Source organism: Alligator sinensis, unplaced genomic scaffold, assembly GCF_000455745.1.
Source record: "Alligator sinensis unplaced genomic scaffold, ASM45574v1 scaffold100_1, whole genome shotgun sequence".
NCBI lineage: Eukaryota > Metazoa > Chordata > Crocodylia > Alligatoridae > Alligator > Alligator sinensis.
The window spans coordinates 1,909,090-1,937,011 of record NW_005842193.1 but is presented as its reverse complement, the minus strand read 5'-3'; the positions used below and the strand labels follow the sequence as shown (position 1 = coordinate 1,937,011).

Sequence of the window (27,922 nt, the reverse complement as noted above, 5' to 3'; positions counted from 1 at the left end):
CTTCCCGTGCTGCCCCTTAGGGGGGTCCCTGCTGGACCCGCGCCTGTTTCCAGGTGTTACATTTTGCTTTGCTGCTCTGAGACAGCTGGGGGGGGTTAACTTTGTCATGGCTTATACCCATGCGGGTCCCGCCAGTCACGGGCGCCTGGTGCCACCGTAGTCAGGGGGGCACGTGCCCCTCCCAGCGACCAGTCGGAGGTCGGGGGGGCCGCAGCGCTCCAGTAGTGGCCACAGTGCTTTGCCTGGCGCTCGTGGGGGGGCACCTGCTCTCCCACCTGCCCCTCACCCCCCGCGCCCATTGCCTAAGCAGGGAGCGCGGCCTGTGGGGAGGTGCACGTGCACCCGCTACGTGTCACCACTGCTGCCAGCGGTACTCGTTAACAAATTTATTATCATTACTTTATATGACAAATTTGCTGGTGGGACTTAAGGCTGTATCATTTTAAATTGGTGTCAGAACCCGGTTTAATCCCCTGTCTCTACTGTAATGGCACCTTTTAGGGCCCTGCTACATGTTCAAATTAAAGCTGGGTAGAAACTAGCTATGCAGTTGTTGCACATCTTCAAGCATTAAAGGCGTCTTTACACATGCCCTGGGGGGAGGAGGGGCGTTTTAATTAGAGTGACTCTTGGGAGCCTTTCTAATGAAAACGCCCACAGTGACTCATGTATTCAGCAACTTGTGCTTTAAAACAGCTATGGGGGGTGCTTTAATGAAAGCTTGTTGAACAAGCCTTCCCACTCCCTAGAAGTGTCCCATCGCCATTTTGAAATGCGGGGATGCTGAATACATGTGTTGCAGAGGCGTTGGAGCAGGTGTCGGGCACCTGTAGGTACCCTAACTTTATAGATGGTTATATCTTTTTATAATTGGATTGTCATTTTTATTGTGTGATAAGTACTTTGCATGTGTGCAAGGTCTACATTTATTGCATGATTAACCAGTTCACTGCAAAATATATGTAATGTGTAACAGAGGTCTTAGAAACCCATAAGGCATTAATATTTTAATTTCCTTTGGCAGGCTTCCCAATGGATTGTAACCCTGCCAGGTTTTAGTGTACAGTAAATAATTTGGACAACATCACTGTCCCCCAAAGGGTGTGTGAAGGATCAGAGTTAGTGTGTCCCCTCTTTTTCCACACGAATACCATATAGTTGGTGCTGCATGGGTTTGGGATGTGAAGGTAAAGGGAGCTGCTCTGGAATTGTTTCTGTTGGTTATAATTTATAAAGCCTTGTTTTTTTTAAATAAAGTTTAAATAGAGATTATTTCCCAGCACTTTGAGTTATTTCATTTTTTTTTTAAAGTTCTTAGTTCAAGTTGGCTCTTCCAAATGTTGGTGCTGCAGTTTTCTCTCTCCTTTACAGTTAAGCTAATCAAATCAGTCTGGTTGGTTCTTTTTACAGCCACATTCATATTTGCAGCTAACAACAAATTTGAAATCTAATTAGTGAGAAACAAGTAGTGGCTGCATAAGTAGACTCCCATTCTTGAGTTTATGGAACACTTATATATGGTTTCAACGCAGTTAACAATTCAGCGTGTGACCAGATATAACCAGCAATGAGTCTTTCTTAAACTATGAATTGTTAAAATGTCCAGTATGAGAGATTATCTAGTAGCTGGGAAAGTGAAACAGGATAATGCAGGCAGATCAAAGGTCATTGCTTTGAGCCCTGATTGAGCTCCTTCTTGGCAGCAAATTTATTTTAGTTTTCCAATTAAAAATCCTGCCTGCAAGTAGGTGGGTTGATATAGGAAAGGAGAGCATGTAATTATGGGCATCTTGGTCTGCTTTGGCATCTTTCATGAACTTTATGACAAAAATCCCTTAAGGAAAAAATTTAAAACAAACAAATTACACCTTCTGCCTGAAATTAGCTTTACTATATAGTAGCAGCTGGTTACCTGTTACTGACTTTGCAATATATTCAAAGGTTATTTTTTACAGACAATAGTCAGGCCAGTACAATTCCATGACACCCTAATTAGGTAGTATATATACAGTATAATGTGTCGTTCCCCCCCCCATGTTAACTACATATACATGGCTTTTCCTAGCTGCTGCTGCTGCTGTTGATTTCTTTAGGTTTCATGATGTTCAACTATAGCTATAGGAGTTATTAGTATTATTTTTATGATTGGGGAAAGGGAGTTTAAAAGTTTCATAAATTCTGTGCCACAAATTCAGAGTCGCAGTGTTTCTTCTGTGGGAAATGTTTCCCAAAAAGGCTAGGGATATGTGTTTCAGATCATGGAGTTTCTATAGAATTACTGCAGCAATGTGATGCCCAGGAGACTTTGGGGACATCCCACAAGTCCTGACACCTCTGTAAAGGGTTGGAGTACTTGTGACTCATTTATCTTTTTGGATATTTTTTAGTGTTGGCTTCAGACAACTTTCCTGTCTTCTTTTCTAGCCCCTGAAATTCTGTCTTTGCTGATCCAGAGGTGGACCTTGAACCTAGCCAGTGCAGAGGATCTGCATTTCATTCCTTAACCGTGAGTAGTTATAGTTTTCTCTGCAGAGATTTTTTTCATAAACTTACTGCTTGTCCCTTTCCTCTTAAGGACTCTTTACCTTGCTTTGGTAGAAGAATCCTAGTCATGCTGTTCTTTACAGCTCCATTTGGGGATTGTTCTTTTAAGAATAAAGAGCGAGATTTTTTTGAGAATAAAATTCTTGTTGAGTTGAACAGTGAACCATTATGCCTTAATTATTGATATACCAAGGATGAAATGTTGGAGAAGTAAGGATAGAACAGCTGTATTTGGCTGTGGAGGGAAAAGAATTAGAACAGTTGTGTCCAACCTCTTGGCCTCACAGGCTGGATCAATGGTGTGGGGTTGGTTTGTGGGCTGGATCCAGTCCATGGGTCCAATCTGGCATGCCCAGGGTCAGGGCTAGTGTGTGTGACAGATTGGACCTGAAACCCTGGCCTTGGCCATGCATGTGCTAGCCAGATACTGTGCACAGAGCTTTGTCATCTGGCCTCCAGGGCTGGGAAATTTGGCAGTGGGGAAGTGATGATTGCACTAGTTGCCACCAAATTTCTGGACCCTTAAGGAGCTCCACCAGCTGGATCGCACAGCTCTGTGGGCTGGATCTGGTCTGCAGGCTAAGCACCCCTGAATTAGAAGATCCTTAGTTCCTGGATTAATACAGAAGCAAAACTATGTGACACCTATATGGTGGTTGGACATTGGCACTACCGCAGTAATTGAACATGACAAAGACTAGGAATATAACATAGAAAGAGGTTGACTTTGCTGGAGGTCTTGAATCTTGCTTCTGGGGACCTGGCTGAGGAAGATTTCACGAATACCCATTCCGAAAAACTCAAATTGATGTAGTCTAAATGTGAAACCTTTTCCATGTCTCAAAGGCAACCCTAAAAGTCTGTTTTCAATTTGATATGGTTAGACAAGTGTCCCCTGTTCCTTTCCCTGTAGCAGCGATTGAAATGTAGCTTAGAGCAGGGGTTCCCAATCCCCGGACCGCGGGTTGACTGCTGGACCAGAAGTCCGGAAGTGACAGGCATACTGCAGGCTAGCAGCCCAGTATAAAAAAGGGTTGACTGCTGGTCTTCAGTATCCTGGTCACTGCTGGTCCACAGTATGCTGGTCCACTGTCATTTCTGGTCTGTGGTTTGCTGGTCTGCAGCATAAAAAGGTTGGGAACCCCTGGCTTAGAGAAATATGAACTAACTTTAGCTAGTTCAGGTACTGCTAACAATGTAGTGCAGCAGCATGCAGTTCTGGGTTTCAGAGACCCACCCAAGAAGCTAGGTGAATGTTCAGCCCAAGGTTTGCCGGCTGAACTCTATGCTGTGATTGCTAGACTGCTATAAGCATCTAAACTAAATAATTTCAAGCTTGGTCAAGTATGTCTACACTACACTGCAGACACAGTGACCACTCACAGCAGGGACTGCAGTATGGGCATACTCAAAATATTCTCTGGATTTAGCACTCTTAGCACTTTCCTAACAAGTCTTTTTTTATACTGAGCCTTATGTTTTCTCAGGTCCATGCTTCTGTCCCATCTCCCTTTCTTCTTTGCTCCCTCTTCCTGTCTATTGCCTCTTCTAGGGATCTGAGGTTAACAAATTCATGGTGGCCACATGAGATCTTACAGGTTTACATACAAGTTTATTTAAATAAGAGGGTCAGTCAGGACATCTAGTGGCAGTATAAAATGGAGAGTCACAGTTATTTCCTAAGCTTGAAATATTGCAGAGTATAAGGTAATTAGGAAGAAGAAATCATGTATTTGTAGTACCCTTAAGTACCCTGGAAGTAATGTTTGCCACTTTTGGTTTAATTTTTGGTTATATCTGTGCAACTGCATTGACTTGGGAATCGCTTGAGTATAATATGGTGTAGAATTTGATGTTTTGTGTTTGAAAGCTTTTGGTTTGTTACTGTAGCAGAAAGCCCCCTTTTCCTCTTGCCTGCATTTGCTCTCCCCTCTTTGGATATGTTTCTCTTTTTCTAGCTTTTCTTCCTTCCTCTCTCTTTCACTTTAAGATAAGGAATTGTGTTTTAAAATTTGTATGTGTGCATTTTCATAAGTAAGTTATACATTGTAACAATGTTAACAAGGGCAGGAATCAAACTGCCCTTCTCTGTATCAGGCTGGCCCCTGAAAGAGCGAATGAATCAGTGATTGAATGTGTAACGTGACTGAATGTGTAACATGGAAGCAGGCAGCAATTATCACCTGGAAGCTGCAGATCAACCAATGGAAGAACTCAATAGAAGACAATGTAACAACCAGAAAATTTCTAAAGGTCACTGATCAAAGGCTAGAAGCCCTGGCCTGAGTTAATCAACACCAGAGACCAACTTTTGGGCTGAATATCTCCAGATCAACCGCTCCCAGAGTCCTATTCTAAATTCATCAACGGACTATCAAACCTGCACGTACATGCAGACGACCCCTGGGGCTGACAGATGCCATCCAGTAGCCATCAAGGGTGGGAGGGGGAAGTCCCACGAGGGTCAATGACCCCTGGATTGGGCAAACCTGAAAACTGGGGAGTCACCAAAGTCTGCCAGGGACAGATAAAAGGCAGTGAAAAGTGACCCTCAGTGGCGCCCTCTTGATCTCGATCTCCAACTCGACCAGACCTGTCCAGCCAGAAGGACCAGCTGGCGACCCCTTTCTGGAGGATAACACCACGCTGAAAGAAGCCTCGACTGGCCATCGACGGCAGACTCTAGCCCTTGTAGGATAGGTATACCTGACTCTGTAGCCTGCTACTGTGTGTGTGTGTGTGTGTGTGTGTGTGTGGACCAGCCCCAAGGTTTATGATTACAGTGTTTCAATCTGCCTAATAAACTAGAATTTTAAGGATCCTGAGTTGGACATTTGTAGCCAACATTACATGTTTGAAAAATATGGGAAATAAACCTTTTGAAGTGTTTTTGTTTCTTGTTCCTCAGGACCTTATACTCTATACTGTGCCTTAAACATGGAAACTGTAGACATGACTAGTGTATCACTGAAACGTCCTCATTGTGAGGATGGAGAGGCTAACTTGGATGAAATTAAAAGACAGAAGATCTCAGAGGAGTCTTCTAAGACTGCAGATGGTTCTGACCTGAAAATTGATACTGTGACTGGAAAATCAAAGAAATCGTTGCATGAGGACACAAAAGATGAAATAATCCCAAATGAGGAAGGTGAGGAGCAAGAAAATGAAGAACTGGAGGAAAGTGATGACGATGGGGACGCAGAGAGCTTTGCAGACATGATGAAGCATGGGCTGACAGAGCGTGATGTTGGCATAACCAAATTTGTTAGCTCACACACAGGGTTTTCTGGAATCTTAAAAGAGAGGTAAATCTTCATTGTGTGCACCCATGTAATTTAACTTTTTGCATTAGCAGTCGTTATCCTGTTGTTCATTTCAGTCTAACCCTTGTATAGCAAGCTGAAATAGCATTATCTACAAGACCGAATAGAGGTTTTGTTTCTTTCTTTTTATAATGTTAGGGTTGTTTATAGGCAATTGGTGTGTTATTAGTATTTATTCTATTGAATGAAACTTTGAGAAAAAGGGACTCGGAATGTAATCTTATTAGAGGTGCACTGATACATTGGTCCATATTGTATCGGCACCAATGAAAATTGGTGAAAAGGGGAAATTGACATCGGCAAATGGCTTTTTTGGCGGATGTGGCCGATAATGTTGCAGATAAATGCAGAGTGCATGTGCGCAGCAGCAGCATGCACATGGCGAGGAATGCAGCCTGGCAACTTGGTGAGCAGCTTCTGGCCAGTAAGTTCATTGGGGGGAGAGGGGGAAGAAGTGTGTGGGTGGGCAGATTGAGGTCCCCCACAGTGAGGGAGGGAGTGGGGCTGAGGCAGGGGCTGGCACAGAGGGCAGCTCCTGCTGCTGCATGCACTCTGGAAGGAGGTGTAGGGGGGCACATGCCGCCTGAATCTGCACACAGAGCGAGGGTGGGTTGCTGCTATAGACTGGGGCCAGGGGTGAGGCCTGCTTTTTCCAGCGGGGGTTGGGCTGGGGCTGTGCTTGGGGTAGGCAGCATTGGGAGGGGGGCTACAGGTGGACTACAGCTACCCCAAAGTTTGCCATAGCCCCCCTCGAGCTTCCCTGACAGTACTGCCACTGCCCACCCCGAGTGCAGCCCTGGCCAAGCTCCCACTCCAGGCAGAGCCTGGTGCCAGCCCACAGTAGCAGCCTGCCTTCTCCCTGCGCAGATCCAGGGGCACATGCCTCTCCCAGGAGTGCAGGCAGTGACAGGAGCTGCCCCCTGCCAGACAAACTGCTCATAGCCCCGTTCCATGCCCTGCCTCACCTGTGCAGCACCTGTCCCAGCCCCACTCTCTCCCTTACCGTGGGGGTTTTGATCTGCCTCCCCATGCCCCTTTCTCCCAACAGACTTATCAGCTGGATGCTGCTCTCCAAACTACTGGAGCAATTAGCTACGTCTCTGCCAATATGGCTCATTAATAATTGGCCATTGGTATTGGCCCAAAAAATCTTTATTGGTGTACTGCTAAATCTTATACTAATTTGCAATATGCCAACTATGTGCAATCAACCATCAATTAAAATATATACTATATATGCATTGAACAAACTACTAAATTATGTAACTGAATATTTATGAACTCAAACTCAAAACATTTTTTTTAAAAGATGCTAAATGGCAATATTCCTTCTGGCCTTAAAAGTACTTAATTTAATTAGCAGTAGTGTTTACTGTCTTCAGGCTCTATAAAAAGGGAATCTGATAGCTAAAAATATAAATCTTATTATCAGACACAAATGTACTGTTGAATCCTTTATAATGCTCTTAAATATAGTGTGCTTTCAATTGGGGCTAATATATGGACATACCTTGTGCATTATTTGATAATGTGTTTATTTGCCTCAAATGTAAATCGTCATATAGTTTTAGTATAAATAGAGAATATTATGTGCTTTTCCTGCTAAACTCCAGATATAACAATCCCCCCAAAACACATGTCACTATCCCCATTTATTAGTGGCAGCAACACCTCACATATGTGGAAGATTCTTTTGAGATCTTGCATAATCATGATACTTGTTTGCTTTCATCCTTTGAATAACAGTGAAAACTGTTGGATGGTTGGTTCAAAACTATAGTAGTAGGTTAATCATATCTGTACTTTAAAATGAGTTGGTCAACCATAATCCTAATGTACTGTTTTGATGGAGAAGTAGGCTGTCTTCATAGTACCCTTTCTCTTTTCTGGCCCATGTGGTTTATATAGATCAGTTATAAGTTACACGCCCATCATCACAGTGTCTAGGTACAAATAATAGGCAAAACATGTCACATCTTATGGAAGGAATTTTGCCAAGCTAACATGACTTCACATAGGCATGATTTATCAAATCCGTGTGGCTCTGGATGTAACTTAAAAAAAGCATCCCCACAGTGAGACCTCTTTCCCTTTTCAGAGTTTCATAATTGGAGCATTTTCTTTCAACTTTCTAGATGAAGTGTTTTTATATAAATGTAACATTGTCTATACTTGTGAAGCCCAAAATGAGTCTAGAACTTTCCCTTAACCAACCATGTGCTCTAGAAAAGGCTCTCTTTTTTTAGTTGCTTTGCTGTTTTAATGATTAGAGAAGTAGAGTTGCTCTTACTTTAGTAGAGTTCTCTGGATTTTCACCCATGTAGCTGAGAACTGAATTGGATCTGATATTTTTAGGTAAAGGGTAGTTGATTTCCAGCTTACACCTGGCAGTAGATAAGGTGGTTGTAGTGATAACGTTCATATACCCCTTCATGAAATAACACGGTAGAATCTTAATAATTTTCAGTAATGAGTAGGAATAAGAATGTGAATGAGGGATTTGTAACTTAGTAGGCAAGGAAACAATTCAGAAAATACAGCAAATACTGTAGGATTCTTATATAGATAACCAGTTTTACTAACATTATATTGAAAAAAAAAAAAGGCTTGGTAACATCAAAGATTGCAGCAGTGACCTGCTAATTATATCTTTCCTGGGAAGCTGTGAAAGACTTTGGCTTTCTTGTGAATGACAAGGAAATCAATTTAGCAAGCTCCAGAGTGAGTACCTGTTTGAAAACTGGGATATAGGTAAAATAATTAGGCAAAAGAACGCTGAAATGCCAGAATGAAGATTTGCAAAACTCTAGAACTCTTGGTTCAGAGATGATCCCTTTTATTAGACCAACTAAGAAATCATTAAAAATATATATATATTCTGCAAGCTTTCAGGCACGAGCCCTTCCTCAGGCTTAGGGAAAATTAAAGATGGTAAAAAATCCCCAAAGGTAGAAAATAAACTTAATTTTTGCACAGAGGAAGCTGAAGGTGGAAGGCTGTTCCTTGGGGTCCATGAGAGTGTCTTTGTGAGTTGCTCTTTGATGTGCAGATAAGGCAGGATTCCTTCCCTGGTGGTGTCAGATGGGAGAAGGCAGGAGGTGTAGAAATCTTTCTTGTTCAGCAATCAAGCTTAAATCCAAAATCAGCTAAAATTCAGCATCTTTCATGTTTCAGGGACGTATTTGGTAGCCGTGTTGGTCTGAGACAAAAAGAAATGCAAAACTCTAGAACTCTTGGCTCAGAAATGATACCTTTTATTAGACCAACTAAGAAATTGCAAAAACATTATCTTGAGATTTCTTAGTTGGTATCATCTCTGAACCAAGAATTCTATAGTTTTACATTTCTTTTTGTCTCAGACCAACACGGCTACCAAATACATCCCTGAGAATAAAGACCTAACTTTTCTCCTTTAAGTTCTCTTGCAAAGTTCCAATAATTTTAAATTACTCATAATTTATTTTATTCTTCTTGCTCCTGAAAGAGTAAATATCCTATTATGTGTAAACTTTTCTCTTATTTTTTGTTTTTTGGGGGTTTTTTGGTTTGTTTTTGTTAAATACTGATGGGTTTGTACTCGTTAATAATCCTACAGCAACAAAAATGCTTTTGCAGTCGAGGGAAAAAAAGAATTATTTTAATTTTGAGCTTTTAATTTGTGGCTAAAGATAATGCAAGAGAATATCCAAATTGTCTTTGGGTACTTTTTGCAGGAGAGAATTTCTGATAAATAATGTCTACAGTTTTTAATTTAGAGATTGGATAAAGTGTACTAAAAATGACTTGTGAACAAGATGCTTTTTTTTCTTTTTTTTTAACCTACCTGTGTTTCTTTTTGTCAGATACTCTGACTTCGTTGTTCATGAAATAGGAAAAGATGGGTGTGTAAGCCATTTAGATGACTTTACTGTTCCAGTGGATAATGAGGTAATTTTTGAATAGCTCTCAGCAACAGTGTGATAATTAAAAAAAAAAAAAAAAAAAAGGGGTGTCACTTTGTAAGTTGTTGCTGTTTTTATGTATATTAGGATCCTTCAGAGGAAGTATTTACAGTTTTGTCAGATGAAGACAAGCAACGTTTAGAAGAGCTCCAGCTTTTTAAGAATAAAGAAACCAGTGTTGCCATAGAGGTAAAGTGGTAAAACAATGCTAAGGACTTGGCTAACTCATTCTTTTTGAAGTGGCAGAGGTGTGTGGTTGAAAAGGACCTATTTTACATGCAAGATATAAGACTAATTTGAACTTTACATAAGAATAGGTGATGCTAAAACTTGCAAATTTAGGATTCAATCCTATAAGGGCATAAAGATGAATTTAACGTAATGTACAAGATAAGTCGCTTGGGGTTTCAATAGGACTTATCACTTGCATAAGATTTAAATATGTTACTAGTCTTTGTGTGATCATGACTTTATTGCAGTATTTATGTGTTTTATTTTGTAGAGTTATTATATAATAGGAATTAAATAAATCTCTTGATGAAAGAAAGTTTCCAAGGAATTAATAGAAATGAGGTGAATTTCATTTTTCACAGTAACAAAGATAGAAAAGCAGTATAAAAGATAAAGACTTATTGGATATCTTTAAGTAACTCAAATACTATGAAGTTCTGCTTAGCTAAATTTGTGCAGAAAGTTTGGAGCTGGTTCAAAATTGGCAATTTTAGAGTTAAGTAAGCATTTCTACATTCAAAAAGCCATCTGATTTATTTGTAAAGAGTGTATTCAAGTGCCTTAGGGACATGGTTTGGATACATTCGCCATTCAGATAGGTGAAATTTGGATAAGAACCAAATTTCAGGATTTATAGTTGCATAAGTATGTATTACTGTGCATATTAACATTAAAAGGTAGGCCTTTTAAAGTATGATGTGATCATACTTTATTGCGTAGGTGTGTTTTTAATGGGACCAAAAGTTTCATGGTAGTTGTGTGTGCTGTTTGTTGTGTGTGTGTGTGTTGTTTTTTTTTTTTGTTTGTTTTTTTGTTTTTGTTTTTTTTTTGTTTTTTTTTTTAAACCTAGGTCATTGAAGACACCAAAGAGAAAAGAACAGTTATCCACCAAGCTGTGAAGTCCTTGTTTCCTGGGTTAGAAACTAAAACAGAAGACCGAGATGGGAAAAAATATATTGTTGCTTATCATGCTGCTGGGAAAAAGGCACTGGCAAGTGAGTGTATTACTCTCGCTATCAATTCTTTTGTAAAATCACAGTTAAAGTTGAACTGCAATTTAAAGAAAAAACTTGAAAATTACTAATTTGTCAAGCAAAGGCATACTTTATAATTGGAACTTGGAGGCAGCTGCAGGTCTCTATAGTGACTCATCTAATAATGTTACCCTTAAATCCTATAGGATATGGTATAGGATATGATATAAAATCATTTATTTTCCCAAACCGGGTAGGTTTAGGTAGGAAAGGTAAGACTGTTTTGTTGGTTCATAGTAAATGGGGAGGTATTGATAACTTGAGAGTCAGAAACAGACAATATAAGATTCTTTTTATTACTGTATGTACTTGATTCTAAGATGAAGTTTCCCCCTTCTAATGTGTGTGGGGGGAGAACCCCTTGTCTTAGAACTGTGGTGGGGGGGAGCAGGAGGCTGTTGTGGCCAGGCTCCAGCCCCTACCTGGGGTCAGGGCCATAATTGCAGCTGCTGCCTCCCTTTCCCTGCTGCCTCTGCACCCTCTTTTCCTCCATCTTCCCTCATCATTCAGCCTCTGCTCCCTTGCAGACCAACAGTATCTCCCTTGCCTGCCTACCCTGCATCTTTGCTCCACGCTGGCAGGATGTGTGCATGCTGCAGCCTGGAGCACAGAGCGCAGCCCCAGCCTGGCGCAGTAGCAGTGGTGTGTAGCCTGCACAGCCGCTACAGGGGCTTGGCTGGGGCTGTGCTCCCATGCTCGAATGGAGATGGAGCCTGCTGGCATGGAGCCAGAGGGTGGTGGGGGGAGGTGGCAAGGGGGCAGGCACAAGCAGGGGACAAGCTGCTTGACCGCCTTCCTCCCTTCCCCCCAATTGACTGCCCCCTGCAGCTGTGGGAGGGAGGTATTAAAGATGCCCCTCCAATAATTAGATTCTACACTTGGAAAATTATGACAAATTTATAAATTTTCAATATATTGAATCTACTTATTGGGGGATTGTTTTAAATTCAGTGTCATTTTAGATGCGAGTAAATACAGTATTTGGTAGTGGTTTAATTTGGTCTATATGAATGTAAGTGGACCTAAAGGGAATTGTACAATTATAGGATTAGAGATAAACTCATGGTTACATCTTTCAAAATTAATATACAATTTCCCATTCATTTGAATGGAGCCTATGGCAGGGCACTTGTTGTGCCTGCCACTTCAATTGCTCTGGCAGCCTGTTGAGCCACTGGCAGGTGGGGGTCAGGGCTAACTGCAGAGTCAGCTGCCCCAGGGGCAGGCAGGTGAGGCTAGGCCTGAGCAAGGGAGTCACCTGATGGTAGGGGAGTCTCCTAGTTGGAGCAAGGATGGCAGTAACGTCTTGGGAGCAGGTGCAGGAACATCACCCAGCAGGAAGGCTGCAGCTCCTGAATGCCAGCAAGGAGACTGACATCCAGAGGTTTGGGTAGGAACTAAGGGGATGGAGGAGGTTCCTAGGGACCCAGTGTGGGGTCCAGATCCCTAAAAAGGGGGCTACGAGTCTGTGGGCCTGTGGAGGGGCAAGGAGAGCCCTGAGAGAGGCTTGGGCCCTGCTGGGAGGCTAGAGTTCATACATTTCATAGGTTTCATAGACATTAGCACTGGAAGGGACCTCGGAAGATCATCGAGTCCAGCCCCCCGCCCGAAGATAGGAAGTCAGCTGGGGTCATAGGATCCCAGCAAGATAAGCATCCAATTTTTTCTTGAAGGTGTTCAATGTAGGTGCTTGAACCACCTCCGATGGCAGGCTGTTCCAGACCTTGGGGGCTTGGACAGAAAAGAAATTCTTCCTTATGTCCAGCCTGAAACAGTCTTGCAGTAGTTTATAACTGTTCGACCTCGTCATCCCTTGGGGCACTCTGGTGAACAGACGTTCCCCCAGATACTGGTGGTCACCCCTGATAAACATAGGTGGCCATCAGATCACCCCTGAGCCTGCGCTTTTGCAGGCTAAAGAGCCCCATAGCTCTCAGCCTGTTGTCATAAGATCTGGTGGTCATCCCTGAGACATTGAGGGGTCTGGCAACCGGAGAGGGGTCAGGAAAGAGGCTGAGGGGTCTGAGAGCCAGTGTGTGGCTGAGCGAGGGCCAAGGGGTCAGAAGGCCTAGAGAGGGATTGTGTCAATGACTAGCAGGCCATCTGCAAGGATGCCATCTGCGAGGCATGGGGAACGGTGTAGGGGTGGTATGGAGCCATACAATTGACTCACAAGTCCATGACCATAATCTAGGTGGTCATCACAATAAAATCAGGGCAGCACCTCCCCCCCCCCCTTATTGTATTTCCATCAAGGTGTGGCAGGAAAGACAAGAAGGTGCCCTAGGGATGGAGTGGGCATGGTTATAGAGCTTCCAGAGGATGTTACGGTCACCCCTGGAGCCCTGATAGTTGCCTTCTTTGACCAGGTCACAAAAGCCTTGGGCACAGGTGTCACGGTGGACGTAGTCTTTCTGGACTTCAGGAAGGCCTTCGACACTGTCTCTCACCCCATCCTCATTAAAAAAGTAGGCAACTGTGCTGTCGACGCCTATGCAGTCAGATGGGTCGCAAATTGGCTGGAGGGCTGCACCCAGAGAGTGGTGGTGGATGGGTCATTTTTGACCTGGAGGGATGTGGGCAGTGGGGTTCCCTAGGGCTCAGTCTTCGAGCCTGCACTGTTCCAGAGAAACATGATATTAAAGTATCAAAAAATGCCTAACATTCATAATCCTTTTATTGGGAGCTCCTCAGAATACACTAAACTCTGTTGGAATTACTCACATTTCTTTGATACTATAAAACATACCTTTAATTAGGCTACTTACCCTAAATCTCTGTTATAATAAAGGAGAAAGCAGTAAGGACTGGAATAGGTGATACATGTGTCAGGAAGGCTAACCGCACCTTGTCATGTATCCATAGATGCATCATGAGCAGGTCCAGGGAGGTGATCCTCCCCCCCCATGCGACACTGGTCAGGCCGCAGTCGGAGTACTGCATCCAGTTCTGGGCACTGCACTTCAGGAGGGATGTGGACAGCATTGAGAGGGTCCAGAGGAGGGCCACTCGCGTGATCGGGGGCAGCAGGGTAGGCCATATGAGGAGAGGCTACGGGACCTGAACCTGTTCAGTCTCCTCAAAAGAAGGCTGAGAGGGGATCTGGTGGCCGCCTATAAACTCGCCAAGGGGGACCAGCAGGCAATGGGAGAGTCCCTGTTCCCCTGAGCACTACCAGGAGTAACAAGGAACAATGGTCATAAGTTGATGGAGAGTAGATTCAGGCTAGATATCAGGAGGCACTACTTCACAGTCAGGGGCAGCTAGGAGCTGGAACCAACTTCCAAGGGAAGTGGTGCTCGCTCCTGCCGTGGGGGTCTTCAAAAGGAGGCTAGACAGCCACCTAGCCGGGGTCGTTTGACCCCAGCATCCTTTCCTGCCCATGGCAGGGGTTTGGACTCGATGATCTGCTTAGGTCCCTTCTGACCCTACCAGCTATGAAACAGAGCCCAATGTGTTTGTTAGGCATCTGATGGATGTTACACATAAAATGTGATGAGTAAACTGGCCACATGTTCAGGCAATTATTGGCCAGGGAAAGGGAAACCAGCCACAAAAATATTACACTTTTTTTGTAATATTTTTGTGGTTGGTTTCCATTGTGCCTTAAACGGAATGTGTGGCAGGGTCAGGACCACACTGGGGTCTACAACTGGCTCCAGTGCCATCCCTATCAGCCAACAATTGGGGTCAGCCAGGTCTGTGTACAATCCAAGGCTTCAGCTGGCCTTGATGCAGTCCCTGCTGGCTGATCCGCTTACCTTTTCTCGCTGGAGGTCAAACTAGCCCCTGTGCAGTCCCTGGAACTGGCTGATGATCTGATTGTTGCCTGGTTTGGAACTGTACCCAAGTCAGTTTGAGCTCCATTGTAGTCCTGAACCAGCTGATGATCAGTTTATTATCCATCAGTTCTGGAGACTGAACTGGACCTCTTTGATCCCCAATGTAGTCCCAGAACCAGCTGACAGCTGACTGTTGGGCACCTGGCTTTCAGCTTGCCAGTGCAGTGGGGAATGTGGTATCATGATCTTGGGTTCTCCCTGCACTGAGAAGTAGGATGCAATTGAGATCTGATTCCCAATCCCAAAATAGTTAGGGGTGGGGTGCACTGATAGAGATTTTGGGGGCCAATACTGATATTTAAGGAGGTGCTGGGAGGGGGCTGCAGCCACCCCCAGATTTTCCCTCAGCTCTGCTCCCAGTGACACCACTGCCGCCAGCTTCCCAGCACAGCCTCGCTCTTCCCAGCTTGTGGGTGGAGGCAGGATATTGAGTCAGGCCGCTACAGTGAAATTTGAGGTGGCTGCAGCCCCTTCCAGCACTGCAGTGCCCGCTCTGAGCCCAGCCCCTGCCAAGAAGAGCCCCATGCAACACCAGCTCCAGCCCACCCCCCCTGCCTGCCCCGTGCAGATCCAGGGGGCACCCCTGCAGACTCTCTCAGGGTGCAAGCAGCAGCAGGAACTGCTCCTGCCCCCTCCCTCCCTCACTGCGGGGGTGTTGATCTACCCCCAACGTCCTTTCCACCCCACCCCCCTTCCGATTTATCAGCTGGAGGCAGCTCTCCACACTGCTGGCTCTCCTTCATGCTGCTCTGTGGCTGTGCACAGCACAGACATTTATCAGCCAAATTATTGGCCTCATCAGGCTGATATCTAATACAGCAAATTTTCTTTATATCGCACCAACTGGTGCACTTCTAAAAATAGTGCATCCAGCCATGCATGTGTGGCATGGCAGGAGGCGTGATTGGGATCAGGGATTGAATCCAGTCCTGCCTTTAAATGTGCATCTATCTTCAGTTTTATTTTGCAGTATTTTATTAAGCTATTCCTTGGTAATGACCCTCTTTTGAAGTAGTGGTTTTAAAAAAAAATTGCTGAAAATGCTTAGGCTTTCAGTTTAATCATAAGCTTGTTCCTTGCTAAAATTGAGTATGTATGCAAAAACTATCTGTCCATTATAGATTAGAGTAACTGCTTTTGGACACTAAAAATAATGATGAGATTTGGAGCAAAAAAGAATATTCACCAAGTATTCGGTGTTCCCGAGTTTAAATTTGTGGTACGGGGTGCACCACTATTAGTGTTTAACAGCATGTTGCATATCTGATATCATTGATAAATTAAGTTGATTTTAAGGTTTAATGTTTATCTAAATGCAGAATGCCAGTAGTTTAATTAAATGCGATTTTTTTTTTTTTTTTCTTAAGCCATTTTACTTAAAGTGGCATGAAATGCTGTAGGAATACTCTTATTTTGGCTTAAATTGGGCATATTTCAATTCATTTTATGTCATTTAGAAATAAAGGAAATCATATCATTGACAGTTTATGGCCTCCAAAATAAATACTGATCAAATAGGAACTATAGATTTACTTTGAGACTTTTTCAAAGCAAATGTAGGAATACTGTGCTACATGGTGTGAAGTATTTTAAGCATCAAAACTTGGTACATATTATCATTACGTGTGTCGTGTGTAGCACATTAACCTTGTCTAGGCTATCTTACGTTTGCATGCTTTTTGCATGAGTATGCATACTTGCAAACACAAAAGTAATCTCCAAACAATTTTTATTTTCTATTGAGTTGTTAGAATTACCTTTCACCTTGCCCCACTGAGATTTATATTCTTAAACATTTTTTACAGTGAAGTGCCTGTAGTAAATTGAACAGTTATAACTAGAAGGCAGCTTGCAAATAGAATGTGAAGATTATTTCAATTGGTGTCTGTTTTTAAAAGAAATATCTTAAGGGTATTTCTTTATGGTGAACATCTTTTCCGGAGCAACTACAAATGCTGCAGTAGAACTTCATGCCTTTAAACTTAGATTCTTAGACCCTGATCCTGCAATCACTTACCTATGTACATTCATTGAAATTCAATTCAATGAGAGGGTCATGTGTGAGAGAGACACTCGGTATGCATAAATGCTTCCACGGTCAGGGTGTGGGCAAGGACAATCTCTGTCTTTTGTGTTTTTACAGCAATAACATATGAGGTCTCAATCTTGAATTGGTCCCCTGGGTGAGCAAGACTTTTTAAAGATTGAGTAATTGACTTTTAGCTGACACATATGATGAACTATTCTTATGATGTCAATGGTTACAAAAATAGTTTCTAAACTATGAAAACTTGCAAACCCTTTTATATGTGTAGTATTTAGAGTACTTGGGGCTTGGGCTTATTAGGTCAGTAAATTGTCAGCAGTGCTGCTCCACCATTTTCCACAGTGAAGTTCTTTGCATCTTGGATTGAAGCTTTCCATATGTTCACTGTTTGCCTCTGCACGATTCCATTGCATAACTGTCTAAATTGCTGTCATCTGCCACATAACTGTTGGATGCTATAGCAGTCTACAGCGTAATGAACCACGTAACCATAAACCTGCATGTTCACCTCTAAACCCCTTCAGTTGTCTAAAAATTAAACACTGCTCTTTTATGCTCTTTATGCTATGCACTGGGACAGAGGTCAGAACTGCAACAGGTAAGAGATGTTGGCATTTCATGTTGGTAAAATGAAATGCCAACCAGTCAGACCCACTAAATAGGGAAGACTGTGGCCAAACTAGCAAGAATTAAATGGAGAAATATATGGAGAAATAGATATAACAAGTGATTTACAGGACCAAGACATCTCTGTATTAAAGATAATGGGGAAACTCCTGGCCTCACTGAAATCAGTGGCATATGCAGATGTTTAGGGCCCCAGCTACTAGATTCAGGTGATTTGTATCAGGATCCAAGATGTTATTACACATGCTTTTTGCCTTTGTGCTTGTAGTAAAAAGCTTGAAAATATTAAGTGAATTTATATAACTGATACAGTAGGGCCTGCCTGAGTTCTCACAAAACTTGATGTAATATTCTGAAAGATGTGAACTGTTCTGCTCATCGCAATGGAGTATTGACTCCCAAGACCTGCTGTGCTGGGAAGCCCTGCTAATATCACCCTATTCACCAACCCCTTGCAGGTCCTTTCCATCCGCTTGGGTAAATCTTGTGAGGCTCTTGCTGCCGTTTCTGGCAGGGAAAAGTTGGGTCTATAGCTACCATCACTGTGTGGGGAACAGGGCCATAGCACAAATCGAGGGCTGTAGGGGTAGAGCCATGAGGGATCCTGTGGTATGGTGTGCCTAGATCTTAATCTGGCTGTGATCAGGCCTCTTGGGTACAATATGGACTAACTGATACATTTTGGAGAAACTTGAAACTTAAAAGTATTCTTCTTGTGAGTCACTTTTGTCCCTTTCTCCTTTGTCCTACTCTAACTACATATATTTTTTGTGAGAATACCTTTTGTTCTTTAAAATGAATTTGCTACTTCAGTTATCACCTAGCCTAAAATTTAATTTTGTAAGAATAAATTGAAACCAATGAGGACTGGTGATTTACAAGAAAAATCAGTAGCTCTTAGCAAACCGAACATGGACCAGATCAAGCTGTTTGTTTTACAGAGAACTCCTTATAGGTGTCAGGGAGAAATTTACTTAATAATTCTGAGGGTATTTAGTGTCTTCAGTTAGTTATTTATTTATTTATAAAAGAGCCTAAAATAAAAAAAGAGGTCCTTCTTGTCCATATACTGCTGTCTTTTGACAGACTCTTCTTTGATTTCAGTGGATGGAGGATTGGTTTCAAAATGACAAATGACTATAAAAATAATATTTATCTTTGAAAATTTCACTGTCTAATAATAACTGTTCAACATATCTGACAGGCTCAGACAGTCTTGTTTCTCTTTTCAGACCTCTGAAAGTAGTGGCTAAAATTATATGAACAGCTTTTAGACTACAGAAGCCTAAATATGCTCTCTATCCAGCCTTCTCAAAATCTAACCCCACATTTTGGTAATTGTTTTTCAGTTTTATAATCTTATAATGCCAAAAGTGAGTTTGAATTATTTATTGATTTTTAAACTTTGCAAAATGCCTCTTCCCCACATAGGGCCTCATTATTGCACCTTACCTAAAAGAGAATTCTAATAGTTTGAGGCATTGGTAAATTGGGAGTAAGTATTCGGTACAACTCGAACTCTGCTACATGTACAGTTATAGTACAGAAATGAATCAAACCTTATTAAGTCCATCCTTAAAATATTCTTCACATACACTAAGGAGTGAACCCAGTGGTCACTGGAGTCTTTCTGTTGATTTCAGGAAGCAGTGGATCAGACCCAGATCCAAAGTGCCTAATTGTTCAAAGTGAAGCCAAGGCTAAAACTGATTTCACTGTAGGAGCAGGGCCAAACAGTATAACATTAATTAAATAGCCAAAGCTTTCAGATAAAATGACACGTCCTTTTGTCATGCAGTTTCCATTAGTATTTGGGACAGTCACATGGTTATAACCATGTACATTGCAGTGAAAATTTACAACATGGTCACTTGGAGACAGTCCATTTTTTCATATATCTAAGTTAAACTATCAATCAATGCTTTATTTTCCTAAGTAAGATGCAGATGGAGACTACTAGAAATGACTAACACTTGAAGGTTTTTGTTTTTTTTAAATGGAGACTACATTGGCAAGTAAATTAGTTTTATATTTACAAAAAAAGAAAATTAATAATAACACTAGCAGACTGAGTAACACTTACATTTTTCACTTTTTGTTTTAAAGATCCAAGAAAACACTCTTGGCCAAAATCTAGGGGAAACTACTGTCACTTTGTATTATATAAGGAAAACAAGGATACAATGGATGCTATTAATGTGCTGTCAAAGTTTTTAAGGTAAGAAAATTCTTTTGCTGTTTCGAGTTGCACACAATAGCACATACCTCCAGTAAAAGTCAAATATTTTCATGATATTGTAAATATCTTTTAAGGTCACTTTGCCAGTGCAACACAGGAAATGTTTAACTCAATATGCCTGATAATTGCAAAAGATTTGGTTTTCAGAGCTCAAATTTGAAATGTTTTGTTAAGTTTGGGAAGTGAGAAGGGGGAGTAAAATAGTCCTGACTAATTAAAATGGCATAGTATAACTGTTAGATGTATTCTTAGTTCAATTAACTTACCGTAAGGCAGTATCTTAGCAAATGTTTATAGTTGCCATTTGAATAATTCTAAGAATATGCCCCTTTTCCCCAGTGAAAGAAAGCTGCAGTATTGTTTCTCTCAAGGGTTTTAGGCATGCACCTATCAAAATATACAGCTACAAAAAGCACTAATAAATATTATGGTCATAGAAATTGGCTTTTGTAGCAGTTGCAGTTATTGATCTTTGTTCTGTTCTAACCACTGATTCCTTTTTCTGTCAAAGGCAGGTGATTCCCCAACCTCCTTTTGCTTGCTATTGCATTAGCCCAGATCATTCTGTCTTTGCTAAGCCAGAGGAGTACTTTTTGTTCTCTCCCCACTAGAATTCATGCAGCACTTCACAGCTCTAGCTGTATCCAGTCCATAGTTTAACTTCTGAATGTTTGGTTACCCTAGCATAATAGTGGTACCATATTGACTTAAATCCAAGAAAAGTGTTTTTCCCCCCATTCAGTATGAAGGGAGAAAAAGCCTCGTCTTGAATATGAGTACTGGCCCATGGCAGGAGGCTGCCATGCTGGCCCAGGGCTGGAGGTGGAGCCAGAGCCGCAGCTTTTCCCAGATAGGGCTCCAGCTGCCTCTGGTGCCTTGTCAGAGTTGGAGCTGTCAAATAGGGTAAGCAGGGCGGGGGGAGCTGAGGGGGTGGGCAGCCACTGGAGTGGAGGGGTGAGACCCAGGTGATGAGGGGGGCAGAGGGCAGGGATTTGGTTACCTGTCCCCTGCAGCTGCTTTCCTTGCTGCTTGCCCCCTTGTTGCTGCTTTCCCTGCTGTAGTGGTTGGAGAGATGAATTCAAGACTACCATCCAATAATTAGCTTCTATACATGGAACATATTTATAGTTTTCCTCGCATACAATCTAAGCCTTGGGGAGATAGCTTGAATTTGGTGTCTTGGATTCGGGTAAAAATGGTACTTGCATTTGAAAAACAGGATTCCTGGAAACTTCCTAATTAAGAGGTATGTATCCAGCTTGATGAAGACTCTAAATTGGCAGTAGTGTTGCCATCTGCTGCCCACAAGTGGGATAGCAGGGAATGTTTCTTAGCCACGCAGGGCAAAGAAAATTTGTGGGGAAGGCAACAATCATGGGAACGGGGCAGATAGGTGCATCTATCATGCTAACTTGAACATCACAGTATTCATTCAGTTAGCTGCGCATTGAGATAAACATGATTTAGATTGTACTGTGTGTGAAGAAATACAGGCTTGTACTAAATGTTTTTATGGTGATTTGATCTTTGCACATTTGTACAGTGTCTAGGTATTCGTGCATGAATTAACATTCATAATATGCAGTATTAGGAAATACTGTAAATGTATGAAGTTGCAGTACTGTTTCTAAACATGCTAACTTATACTTTCTCTGATTTCTGTGGATCTAGTCAAAACAAGATGTTCCATAAATTTAAGTTTTTGTATCTAATGTTAATTGAATCATTGACTTTAATTGTGTGGGATTTATGAGGCTTTTTATTTTTAAACTCAAACTGATACGTTCTCTTTTTTTCTTATTTAAAGAGTTAAGCCAAACATATTTTCCTACATGGGAACCAAAGATAAAAGAGCAATAACAGTCCAAGAGATTGCTGTTCTTAGGTAAGTAAAGATGTGTTGCATATTTCTTCTCATACTGAGGTTGCTTGCCTACCTTCCTATAGATCATTAAATATAGCACGTACATTTTATTTTGTTGTTCGTGGCATGGTCTTCACATCAGATGTATTAGCTTTACTTGGAAGATACTATTGCATATAAAACCAAAATAATATGTTCTGGTTCTTGATTCAGTAAAGGGCTTAATCATGATTTTTGCAGTTAGGTTTTGTATAACACTTCTTGTAAGAACAGGGGTTCCCTGGTGACTGCTAGTATTCCAAATCAGTTTACTGAAGCTGCAGCTTCTGAATTGTAGGTAGGAGGCGTGGAGTCCCTGGATCTTACAGGATCAGCAGGTTAATCGCAAGCAAACTGCCATGTTGCAGAATGTTCACAAGACAGCAGAAGCAGTACTTAATAGCAGTGCAGAAGTCACTAGTCTGTTGACACGCTGCATCCCACCATGAGGATCCTGCCATCCTTTCCTACCAAATATCCTGTAAAGGAGTCAGGAAGGAGAGCAAGAACTATTCCTTGCACACTTTCCTCCTCCTATCCTCTTTCGTTGACATACTCCTTGAAATATCCTGGAAGATAATAAGAAAGATGTGCCGCTGGAAATCACAAACAATGAAGATCCTTGGCATTACATTATAATATGGCATCAGTTAATGTCCAACAACATAAGTCATGTGTTGCTGTTGTGTCCTTGCAATACTTGGACAACTCGGGTGGACAAAATACAGCCTGCAGGCTGGATCCGGCTTGCCAGGCCATTCTATCTGCCTGTCTAAGTTGACAAGGCAGCAGCAGCAAGGCCCAACCAGCTCTGCCCCACCTCAGCCCCGCACCCACTCATCCCATAAGATTTTCACGCTCACTGTGTGGAGGCACAGGCTGGAGCTGCCTAAATGGCCCAGCAGGTGAGTTGCAGCGCAGGGCAGCTAGACTAATGGTTGGGAGCCAGGTCATGGTGGCAAGGGGTGGACAAAATACAGCCTGCAGGCTGGATCCGGCTTGCCAGGCCATTCTATCTGCCTGTCTAAGTTGACAAGGCAGCAGCAGCAAGGCCCAACCAGCTCTGCCCCCCCGCAGCCCCGCACCCACTCATCCCATAAGATTTTCACGCTCACTGTGTGGAGGCACAGGCTGGAGCTGCCTAAATGGCCCAGCAGGTGAGTTGCAGCGCAGGACAGCTAGACTAATGGTTGGGAGCCAGGTCATGGTGGCAAGGTGGAGCCGTGGCTTGGCATGCAAGTGGCTGGCTGTGGGAGGAGGTGAGGGCAGGGTGGGTCACCCCCTCCCCCCCAGTCCATTACATCTTGTGCTGCTGGCGCTGTGGTTGCCATGGGGTTCATGGTGGCAGCAGCAGCAACTAGTCTCGCTGTCCTGTTCCAGCCTCCCATTTTGGGACCTACCTGCTGGGTTATGGGGGTGGCTCCTGCCCATGCTGGTCTGGCCAGGCTGCAGCCCCAGGCCTGCACAAATTGGGGGGGGGGGCATATGCCCCCCTCATAGTGTACACACCCCTCCACCCCACATACCCACCCCCAGCCCCACACACTGGGAGTGAGGGGCACCAGCAGGTCTGGGAGGGGTTGGGGGTCAGGAGTGAGGGGTGCCAGCAGGGCAAGGGGGCTGTGAGTCAGGACTGGCTATCAATGTTTACAAATGAACCCTGGTACAAAAAAGGTTGAGAATCACTGAGCTGGATGACCTCCTGGCGTCCCTCCAACTCTAGCTTTCTGTGTTCTACAGTGCTCCTGTGCTTGGTGCCTAAAGTGTTACAAAGTACACAGCAGCTTCTGTAGGGTATGTCTTCACTGTGCAGTTAACTGTGGTTCTTAAGTGTTGTTCTAACCTTTTTCTGTCCCCACCTGCAACTCTCACTTACTGGCCCAGCTGGAGCTAAAGTCTGAGTGAGGTGTTCCCCACGTGACCTGTAATCAGGAAACAGGCTAAAGATACAAATGCTGATAGTTCTCTAGTGCCTTCCCATGGGTCCCTCTCCCATGCACATAAGGATAAAATAGTAACTTGGGTGTGGTTTTGTAGTATTTTTGATCATGCCATGACTGTGGTTAATTTGGGTGTGGATTATCTGAGATAACTGCCATTATGTAACGGTAGAGTGCTTAAAATGTGTTGGCTTCTACTTGGAGACATTGTTAAGAAAGGGTGGAGTTAAACTTGTGTTGTGGGGGTGCTGTGTGCTAAAACTTCTGAAGACTAAGAAATGCAAAGTTAAAATGCGACTAAACTTGATCTTCTTATATGGCTGAACGTGATATTTTAGAAAGTTTGAGGCAGCCTTGACTTTGCATTTGTTTGCAAGTGAATGTTTTAACATAGATTCTGGGAGACCTGCTGATTATTTGGATGTGTCTTGAAAGTAATCTATCCTTCCCTTTTAGATATTTCACTTAGAATATGTGTTAGGTTAGTTAAAAACAGAAGAAATTTGGGGAATTAAATGGTCTGTTGTAGTATTTCTTGAAATACTGGCATCCCCACACAGTTTTTGTTGTAAATATTTCTTAGAATGGCTTGGTCACTGTAAATCTCTTGCTTTTTTTTAGAATCACTGCACAAAGACTTGCACATTTGAACAAATGTTTGATGAACTTTAAGTTGGGAAACTTTAGTTACAAGAGCCATCCACTGAAATTGGGAGAACTGCAAGGGAACCATTTCACAGTTGTTCTCAGGTAATGGGGTTGTGCCTGCCTCCTTAATTGGGTCAGGGTGTTCAGCTCAGATCTGAGAAGTTAAAAATCAGTAAAAGAGATACTGGATTTTAAAAAATCTGCATATAGTTACATTAAACTTTAAGACCGACAACTGCTTTAAGGAATGGAAAATGAGAAGCTCAGACTGATCTGGTAGCTATTATTTGTGGAGACTTTACCCTATTTTTAAAAGCAAATTTCTATTATATTAGAAATATAACAGGAACTGATGAACAAGTACAACAAGCAATGCAGTCTCTCAAGGAAATTGGATTCATTAATTATTATGGAATGCAAAGATTTGGAACCACAGCTGTTCCTACATATCAGATTGGAAGGTATATTTTGTTTCTAATTTATTTTCTGTGTGCATATTTTAAGAACTGTATCTTTGTATGTTACTGCTTTTTTTTCTTTAAATGGAAAAGTTCACTCATATTGTGTGTCACATTCTTGAGAGTCAGGAGCAAAATCTGTTAGTAGCTACAATAGTTGTCTTACATGATATTAGCTATAGCTGAAGAAATGTAAATCTACAGAATTTTTGATCTTCAAAGAAGCAGATCTAAAAGATGAAATGTAATAAAACCCGTGTTTCTGTTGAATTTTAGAGCTATTCTACAAAATAACTGGAATGAAGTCATGGATTTAATATTAAAACCACGACCTGGAGGTAGGTACTAAGAAATACTTGTTGTATATTCATGTTGTTTGGATGGATCAATATAGATGGAGAAGGATTTCAGATTTTTTGTTATAGAATGGTGTATATGTGAATGCTCTTAGTTACACTTAAGATTTTCAACTTCATTAATGTATATTGAGTTGAAATGTTTGTTTGGCAGCTAACATAATTTATCTTAAATTGTTGCAGCTGAAAAAGGGTATTTAGTAAAATGTAGAGAAGAGTGGGCAAGGACTAAAGACCCAGCAGCAGCCCTCAAAAAACTACCTGTAAAAAGGTGTGTGGAAGGACAGCTTCTACGGGGACTTTCAAAGTATGGAATGAAGAATATAATCTCTGCATTTGGCATAGTGAGTGTGAAAATGCTGTGGGATGAGTGGGTTTGGGCTCTTTTGTCTTAACATTAGATTTAATAATGTATTAATCATTTTTGGTTGTCCTAAGACACTCATATTCATATTTTATATAGTTTGTCTTAGGATACCCCCTTGGGTCCTTCTCCTGGATATGAGAGAGTGAGAAAGAGAACACTTACTCTTGAGAATCTCTAGTCAAATTGATGCTTAGTGAATTATTCAGTGTATACAGGTTATACTTATAACATAATCCTAAATTTGGTTGCATGTTAATATGGAAACTTCATAGTTACTTAATCTCAGTTGCGTCTATGGTTATGTGCACATCACATGGAAAAAAAAGTTTTATCTAAAATCTGTCTGTGGCTTTAGAGAATCAAATCAAATTAACAGTAAAGGTAACTATTGTAAGAACTTGGCAAAGGAAATAGATACACCATTAATTTGTGTGGGGGTATTTTTGGTTTGATTGTGGTTCTTTTAAAACTAGTATTAGGTCTTTTCATATACCAGCTATAGTTCAACTGCAGCTGGTGCTTTGCTGTAGTGAATAAAGTTCTTTGGCTTGTGTTATACAAGAGGTTAGAGTACTTGACCAAATGACTGTAATAGCTATAAGCTTATTGGAAGTTCAGTACTTTCTTACAGTGTTGAAAATGAACCTCAGCAGAACTAGTGGCTGCATCAGAAATGCACTTGAAAAATTGTTACACCAAATGTGAAAATATTAGTTTTTTGAGTGGAGGGATTGATTCATATTTTTTTTCTCTTACAAGTAATTTCTTCCAAATTAAGTCCAAAAATCATATATAACCTCAAATAATTGTTTCTTTTTGTGTTATTTGTCAGATGTTGTTGACTGGAGAAAATAAGTAAAATTCTAATTGTTGGGTGTAACATCATTTGTTTGTTTTTCATTACAGATACCAAGGAATAATCGTCTGATGTATATTCATAGCTATCAGAGTTACGTATGGAATAACACTGTGAGCAAGAGAATAGAAGAATATGGGCTTAAAGCTGTACCAGGAGATCTTGTCCTTAAAGGAGGTAAAATTAAATGTTGCTATATGTATCTTTTATGGCATGTGGTGTTGTCAGTATTAACCTTTATTTAAAATCAAACTTGTTTAAATCAAATACTTCTTTAAAATAAGTCAAGAACAAATGTCTGTGACAGTTCAAAAAACACAACACATGTTCATGTTAATCAGAAAATTGCTTGAATTATAGCCACAGCTGTTCATATTGAGGAAGCAGATGTTGAGGACTATTCTATCCATGATGTAGTGATGCCATTACCTGGGTTTGATGTTATATATCCAAAGCATAAAAGTAAGTATTTCTTTTTCGTTTTAATGTGTATAATCATATAACATCTTAGTTCAGCATACATTTTTAAATAGATTAATTCTCATTTTGGAAAAAAATAACTTTGTTAGCAGTGGAAGAGAGGAAAGCGCTAAGGCAAAGCTTGCATAGTCTAGTCCACCCATCAGTTCTTCCTAGCTGCAACAAAAAGTTTGCATCATTTGTTTAATTGTATGCACCTGTTTTATATCACTTTATATAAAGAGGCTTTTGAAAAAGCAACTCTTTCTGATGAAAAGTACAGTCAACCTAGAAAGAAGTTTATCTGCAGGAAATGTTTGTTTTAAAAATAACTTTTTAAAGTACTTCTGTGGAAGCAGAAACTTGCATCCATTAGAGCAGTGCTTCTCAAACTATCTGATGTGACGGACCGGCAATTTTTTTTCCAGTGGGCCAGGGACCGATGCCTGGTTCAGCCGGTGGCACCAACTGCGTGTAACAGTGCTATACAAATGCGCGACCGGCTGTTTCTTTCTCTTTCCTCACCTTGCACGATGTGACGTCACCTGGAGTGTTGGAACGTACGAACTGTGGCGCTATGACATATCAATGTTATGCTTCTGAAAATATCTTTTTCTTTCCTGGCAACTTCCTGCAGACCGGCAACCGGTGGCTCGTGGACTGGCACCGGTCCGCGGACCACCACTTAGAGAAACACTGCATTAGAGTGTGCGGGCCGGGAGCGACCTGAGCCCTTTTCTGCGCTGCACGCGGGCTGTGGCCAGCAGCCCGGGCATGCCGGGTCGGAGAGGGAAGGCCGTCGAGCTGGAATTAGGCACAAATGCGTAGCGGTAGTTTTAAAGATTGTTTACTTACACCGAGATGGCAGTGGTGTAGGCTGGAAAACTTGCTTGAGTTGCGGTTACAGACAGAAGAAGACAAAACTCGAACCTGCAGGGCACGAGGGTACGTCGCAAAGGGTTCCGGCGACGGGAAGATATAAAATACGAGGGTACGTCGCAATGGGTTTCGACGACGGGAAAATAAACCTGCAGGACTCGAACCCGGGTAGAAGAGCTCTGAGATCGGTCAAGGATTCACACAAAGTTTGCTAGGCTCCGTGGGTCC

The 27,922-nt window shown here is 41.9% G+C and overlaps 1 protein-coding gene across 1 annotated transcript in view; it reads left to right on the top strand.

Moving 5' to 3' along the window:
- Positions 1-27,922, top strand: part of PUS7 (pseudouridylate synthase 7) — a 32,422-nt gene continuing 4,500 nt past the window's right edge. The window contains exons 1-14 of the mRNA XM_014521225.2: positions 1-53; positions 2,425-2,506; positions 5,453-5,849; positions 9,710-9,794; positions 9,896-9,997; positions 10,890-11,034; positions 19,696-19,807; positions 21,636-21,713; positions 24,293-24,421; positions 24,655-24,780; positions 25,054-25,115; positions 25,317-25,477; positions 26,407-26,533; positions 26,717-26,818. Of these exons, the coding sequence (XP_014376711.1) occupies positions 5,482-5,849; positions 9,710-9,794; positions 9,896-9,997; positions 10,890-11,034; positions 19,696-19,807; positions 21,636-21,713; positions 24,293-24,421; positions 24,655-24,780; positions 25,054-25,115; positions 25,317-25,477; positions 26,407-26,533; positions 26,717-26,818 (1,597 nt within the window). The 5' untranslated portion in view covers positions 1-53; positions 2,425-2,506; positions 5,453-5,481. The remainder of the gene's footprint in view (positions 54-2,424; positions 2,507-5,452; positions 5,850-9,709; positions 9,795-9,895; positions 9,998-10,889; positions 11,035-19,695; positions 19,808-21,635; positions 21,714-24,292; positions 24,422-24,654; positions 24,781-25,053; positions 25,116-25,316; positions 25,478-26,406; positions 26,534-26,716; positions 26,819-27,922) is intronic.